Source organism: Papilio polytes, unplaced genomic scaffold, assembly GCF_000836215.1.
Source record: "Papilio polytes unplaced genomic scaffold, Ppol_1.0 DF824269.1, whole genome shotgun sequence".
Classification (NCBI taxonomy): Eukaryota; Metazoa; Arthropoda; class Insecta; order Lepidoptera; family Papilionidae; genus Papilio; species Papilio polytes.
In genome coordinates, this window is record NW_013524935.1 from 8,046 (window position 1) to 14,816 (window position 6,771).

The following is a 6,771-nucleotide window of genomic DNA, read 5'->3' on the forward strand; positions in this document are numbered from 1 at the left end:
CATACAAATTTTCAGAGAAAACGTTCTAATTGCGCCAAAAACATCGATACAAGATAATTATTACGTTATAAGGTATGCATTTACTGATACATAGCACATTCAAGCAAAAAAAAGAGACATTTCAAACATCAGATAAAGTTGTCTATGGAGCAACTGGGTACAGCCCAATGTGCGGCGGAAACTTGTAAATTAATCAACAAATTTTATTCTTGTAAATATGTATACAAAATATAGTATTAATTTAATAACAGCTTATTATTACAAATAAATTTTGGATAAAATTTTTGTTTTATTTAATTTAACCTCAACGGAATGTATAACGCTACACCTCGGATTGAATTCTCATTTCATTCTCTGTAACTTCAATCTAAAACGTAAATATTGTTGGTATAAGTTTGAACAAGCAACAAGAATAATTTGAAGGCTACGATACCTACGATTTAAAAAATAGTAATTTCTAATCGATATTTATTAATTACGAAAAATTACTAGTATCGACTAATAATTTAGTTATCTGTTTTTCAATATTTTTCAAAGAGTAAAAGCATGAAATTCCTTGATATGTTTGTCTGTCTGTCTGTCAATGTCATATTGCTTTGGCGTTGGCGTGTTCATCTAGAATAAATTACTTCTAAAATAATTGGAAAATAATCATGACAAAGTGAGATATCGCATAAAACAACAATTATTTGTTAAATCAGTTTCATCTAGCTTGAAGTATATCCTTATTTCATTCATTTAGGTAAGCCATTTTAATATTCAAGTAAGTATCTTCAAAGCAATGCCATCACTGTCGAAAGTTATGAAGTAGTCAATGAAATGTATTTCGACGATTAAGTTATTTCAGAGCGCAGTATATTCCAGGAGGACACCGAAGTTCTATCGCCTACTATTTAGTACGGCTTTGTAAGAAACTGCAGTCTGTGACATTATCAGAGTGAGTTTCTCGCAATACCGTTTCGTCCTCGCGGTGATCTTCTTTTTTGGTGAATATTGAAATGGTGAAAATCTGCACAGGGCGATGGTAAAAACCCAATTGTTGTTGTACATTGGATTTTTAATGCCATCGTTATTTGCGGATGATCTTTCAACTCCTTGTCTCGTTTAGTCATTCACAAAGGAGGTGGTCGGCAGTTCTGTTACTTTCGAAGAACAAGATACCAAGTATATGTATGAACTTTAGTTATAGTTTAATGTTAAGTGTTAAGTTAATTAATATATTATATTATATAAACATATTTAAATTAAATTCAATTTAACTTTGTGAATAATCCAATAGTATATTTTTTATACATAAATATTTATCAGATCAATTTATTGCTAAAAGTGTTTTATATTACTCAACTTTAATGGTAATGTATACCAAAAAATTTACATCTTGATAGAAACTATGGAAACAAATAACAAGATTCTATGAAACATTTCTTTATTAGTAGTGCAAGTTCTTTTTACTTCATTTAATATATTCCATATAAGAATATGCTTATTATATAGTTATTTATTGTAATATATTTTATATTTTCTTTAATATGACATGTAATTGACAGTGCAATGTTAGGGTATTATTACTAGTGTTAAATGTTCCATGGTGTAAACTATTTTTAGGTAGGTAATATGGAGGCGGAATCAATTACGGAACCCCAAGCAAAAAGGCAGAAGACGGAAGTGGAGAATGTAAATGAAACAATACCAGAGATATCAAATGATATAGATATTACGAATAAAGTTCTTGATCCTGATACATATACGAATTTTGTGACACCCGAAGAATTAGAGAGGTTACAGGAATATAAAGTTTTAGATGAAGTTAAATCAAATGATGAAGATAGTAATGACGAGGAATCTGAAAGTTCTGATGGTAGTTATCTATTTTTATTTTTTTTATAATATAAGGTGACAAATGAGCAAGCGGCCACCTGAATCCACTGAAATGGAATGCGACCTCTGTCCATAAATATCCGCAAATGCAGATGCATTGCCTACCCTTCATTGACTGAGATGCACATAAAGAGGACATTTCCCCTTCCTATGTTTCCCCGCCACTGTAAAATCCACTTTTCCTTCTCATCTCTTCCTCTTAAGAAAAGTGTGGATAAAATAATATTTTTGATTTGCATGTAATTATATATAGATTTCATTCAATTGTTGAATATTTCTATAGGAGCATACGGAAACCTGAACTTTAACTATTCCATAACTGTTAATTTGCATTAACATAGAACCTCAATAACTCAAAGCTTGGTAACTTAATAACCTTAATAACTTCAAAAAGTAATATGTTCCCTTCCTATCAGAGCTTAATATCTCTACAACATAGACCCTTGATAACTTAAAAACTCTATAACTTAAAACATTTTGTGTTTCCCTTGGACTTTAACTTATCGAGGTTCTACTGAATATGGCTGTCATTTATGATAGTTTCTGAGAATAAATTAAAATTACAAATATAATAAGCTTCCTTTCTATTAAATTCAATTATAATTGCATGAAGAATTTTTATTAAAAGAACTAAATGTTATTAAGAATTTGTCAATGATGTATACTTTGTAATGAATTTCATGTCATCCAAGGATATGTAATAAAACTTTTATAGGTAAAGAAGATCTACCCGATGAGGAAATAGAGAAGATGCTTGAAGAGGATCTACCTGATGGTTTCAAACGCGCGCCAAAGCCTAAAGAAAAGCCATATGTGACAAGACAGAAGATTGTGTTACAAGGTTGGTAACATTACAAATTGTAATTTGTTAAGGACCTGTCCCACCAAATTGTAAATTGTCTGATAACAATCCAACATGTAAAATATATGATGGAAATATCGGATTTTGTTTCCTTATGTGACAGTGACGTCATTTTTAAGCTATCTGAGCCTCTATCAGCTGGTGGTGGGACAGGCCCTTAATATTTTTTATTATGACACCATAAAACTGCTGTTTAAAAATGTTTAAACCTAGCAAACAAACTACCAATTAATGTATATAAGTAAACTAGCGGTCGTACGTGACTTCGTCTGCGTATAATACGCAATATGCATATGACGCCAAATTATACCAAACTTTTTTTAAGTATACTTTATTACTATAAAAACATTCCTGAAAAGTTTTTTTTTTAATATAATGTGATTTAGTGGCAAAATTAAATCATTAAATAGTGTCTTTTTTCAAATATCCTCGCTAAGTTCTAAAACGCACACTATTGGTCGAATTTATAGCAAGCAGAATTGTTTAAAAAAGAATAAAAAATACATGCATATTCCCTATTAAACAAAAGATATTTTTAAAATTTTTGCTAACAATCAAAGTCCTGTTTAAATTAGTTGAGTTATTTTCGAGATTACTAAAACTAATATTTCATGTAGCAATGCAAACGTATTCACGAAATATAAACTTTTCCCCATATTATACGTATTATTATTATTTTGGGTGACACACTAGCAGCACTGAACACTAAGACTAGCACTATGTATGTATTTTTTCTATCCAAATGTCATTAACACACTCCCTGCCACCAACTCTGGTGCCATAAAATCTCATTGAATGTGTTAAAATTTATTACAGAGAAGGGAGTGAATCATTTCGAAGTGTTGCCGCTGGATTGGATGATGGTACGTCATTACAGTGGCATGCCGATCTACATGCACCGCACCACGCGCGTCTGTACCCTGTCTAAGCCTTATTTCTTAGGGAAGGGTAATACCAGGGTAAGTACATTGTCAAACGTAAATAAGAATAATCAAAACAGTATAAAATGTAATATGCAAAACTATTTGTAAAAAGATGACAAGTGATGTATATTTCTTTTTTTTATACTCTTTTTTAAACATGAATATTGTTCAGGTCTCATTCAGTATATTAAACTTAAATTTTGCCCCGGTTTTACATTGGTTTTTTTATTCATACTAATATAAAAGAGAAAGTTTAGATGGATGGATGTTTGTTAGAGTTTCTAGCCTAAATGGCTGAACGGATTTCGATTAAATTTGGCATAGCTATAGAGGTTAGTCTGGAAGAACACATGGGCTACTCACTTTTTTAATTCCACGCGGACGGAGTCGCGGGCGAAAGCTAGTCTTTTTATAATGTTAAATTGCTTAGGTATTATGCAACCTTTTTATTTTTAGTTGTTGTACCTGATTTAGTAGTTTTTGAGTTAATAGCTTATGTTAGTGATATTGTAGTTTAGTAGTGGCAAGAATATTTGAATTCTATTCAGTAGTTTTTGAGTTTATGATACAGAAATACAAATGTTTCCTCTCTGTTATAGTTTCATGAATAGTTTAATTGCTTGCTTTTTTCCTGCTTTTATTTAGTACATGTATATGTTTTCAGTTAATTAATAGTATATAATTAAGTTATAAGCGCCAATAGCTTAATGGTTTGGGGTACGGACTACCGATCTTGAGGTCGAGGGTTCGAATCCCGCCATTGTCGTGAACCATATCCTAGCACAAGCCTAGAGCTTAGTTGGCATGGTTAAAGGAAATATTGGTAAATTAACAGTAATCTACTAATATTTATATTAAAAAAAGACTTATGTCGAAATGTTTAAATACATAGTATTAGTTTTGTAATTCATATAACTGATTCAAAATGACATTATTTTAAAAATATTCCAGAGACACGATATACCAATCAGTGCTATACCCTGTCTATCATATAGGACAGCGTTAGAAGAAGAACAGAAACAGAAAGAAATAGATCAAAAGATACAAGAGCAAATCAGAAGTGGTTCCTGGGCTAATGTTAGTCAAACAAACTCTTGCGTTCAAGAAAATCAAACTGAAAAAGACAATGAAACAATAGTTAAGAAAGAAACTCAAATCGTAGATATGGATAATGTAAAAATTGAAAGAAATGACGAAGAATATTCTATCAATGGTAATAAAATTGAAGCATTCGAAGTCGAAATAAAAGGAATTAAAGTCAAAAGTGACGCAGAATTATTAGCTAAAGAAATCAAAACTGATGAAAATCAAGACGAAAATACAGACTTATCACTAAGGTGTCCATTTATTGGCCAGAATGCTAACGAAAGTACAGAAACGCAAGTAAATGAAGATATACCGTTAAGTAGACAGCCGGTAGTGTTGCCAGGAGGTATAGTGATGCCACCACCGAGAGTGGAATCTGTAAATTCCAGTTGGAAAACGCAACATCTGACACCGGAACAAATAAACGATTATTGTAAACGTCTCTTCAAGTTTAGAACAGTAAATATAATGCATTTCAAGTGAGTTTTAGAATACGCATATTTTAAGTTGATAATACAGAAACGAAACAGTGTTATTGTAAGAGTAGCTGTTCCCATGCGACTTTATCCGTGAGATAAAAAAACTATATTTTATTGTTTACATTCCCTAAGGCTCTGTCCCATCACTGGCTGATAGAGGCTCAGATAGCTTAAAAATGACATCTATGTCTGTATCTGTAACATACATATAATAACATTGGTATTTCTGTTTGTGATATCAAAAAAAATCCAGTTTTCGGTAAGATGATGTATTGCTGATTTGCATTGCTGGTAACGAAAATAGTATTAAAAAATTTTTGTCTATCTGCCATTTTTCCGGGTAATCTCCGAAACGGCTGAGCCGATTTCGACTGGACTCTCACTGAAGGATAGTTTTATTTTAACATTGCGTGGACGAAGTCGCGGGCAACAGCTAGTCTTACATAACAAAGATAGATGACTATGTGTTTATCAGGTGTGAATCTAATATGTAGCGTTTACTTTATGTAATTAATTTTTGTAGCCGATGGGCGGATCGCCGTAAGTATACAAAAGCCAGGAAGACACTGCAGTATCCCACATTGCCCGAGGGAACTAAACTCATCACCATACCAGCGCAGAACACGGGCACCGAGAATGGTATGTTATAGCACAAACAAGTTTTTTTACCATCTTCTAGTGTCCAATATTTATATAATACTTGCTTTCACCCGCGACTCCGTTCGCGTGGTATTAAAAAAAACATAAGTGAGTAGTCTATGTGTCCTTCCAGACTATCATCTACATCTATACCAAATTTCATCAAAATCCGTTCAGTAGTTTAGGCTATAAACTCTAACAAACATCCATCCATCTAAACTTTCGCATTTATAATATTAGTATCATAAAATACCTTTTTAATTGTTTTATGTGCTCCAAACTTTGACCTGTACAGTCTAACTGGCTTGTACAATCAGGGAATTTGTTGGTGTTACACATTAAAGCTAAAGTCGAGTTCCTGTGGTAATGTGACATGTAGGTAACAAGGCGGCGAAACGCGACTGGGTGATGAACATGAACGGGCGCTGCTACCTCTCCGTGTTCCACGAGTACGTGTACCGCGCGCTGCAGAAACAACCTGTCTACGAGTTTAAACAACTCGGTGAGGATAATTTATTCTTTTGACTATAATGTTGCAATATTTCTTTACTTTTCACAGTGATTCTAAAGATAAAACAAATTAATTAAATATGGTTTATAATACAACTAACTGTTACCGTGCCGCTTCATCTGCATGAAATTGTGACAATTTTATTTTATTGTTTACATTTGTTAAATTATCAATAGCAAATGTCAAAATGACATGACATTACAAACCTTGGCAATCTTGCTTCCTTGATGTTAGCATCAACTTATGATATCTTTCTCACATTAGGGTTTTTATCCAAAATGTTTACCCCCTAAGTTTAATTATGTTATAATATATAGCCTAAAGCGTGACGTAAGTGTAGGGCTTTTTATTAGAAAAAGAATTATTCAAAAGTATGTTGTAATTGCTGACATC

At 32.3% G+C, this 6,771-nt stretch overlaps 1 protein-coding gene across 3 annotated transcripts in view; it reads left to right on the forward strand.

Annotated features, from left to right (window-relative positions):
* Nucleotides 1-596: 596 nt before the first annotated feature.
* The window catches only part of LOC106109655 (microprocessor complex subunit DGCR8), a 9,820-nt gene continuing 3,645 nt past the window's right edge, over nucleotides 597-6,771 (forward strand). The window contains exons 1-8 of one of the 3 annotated variants that reach the window (XM_013291250.1): nucleotides 597-742; nucleotides 848-937; nucleotides 1,606-1,858; nucleotides 2,594-2,719; nucleotides 3,557-3,699; nucleotides 4,615-5,228; nucleotides 5,752-5,867; nucleotides 6,247-6,369. In XM_013291250.1, the coding sequence (XP_013146704.1) occupies nucleotides 1,615-1,858; nucleotides 2,594-2,719; nucleotides 3,557-3,699; nucleotides 4,615-5,228; nucleotides 5,752-5,867; nucleotides 6,247-6,369 (1,366 nt within the window). In that variant the 5' untranslated portion in view covers nucleotides 597-742; nucleotides 848-937; nucleotides 1,606-1,614. Of the gene's footprint in view, nucleotides 764-847; nucleotides 938-1,605; nucleotides 1,859-2,593; nucleotides 2,720-3,556; nucleotides 3,700-4,614; nucleotides 5,229-5,751; nucleotides 5,868-6,246; nucleotides 6,370-6,771 lie in introns of all 3 variants that reach the window. The other 2 variants (XM_013291258.1, XM_013291243.1) reach the window with 2 other exon arrangements.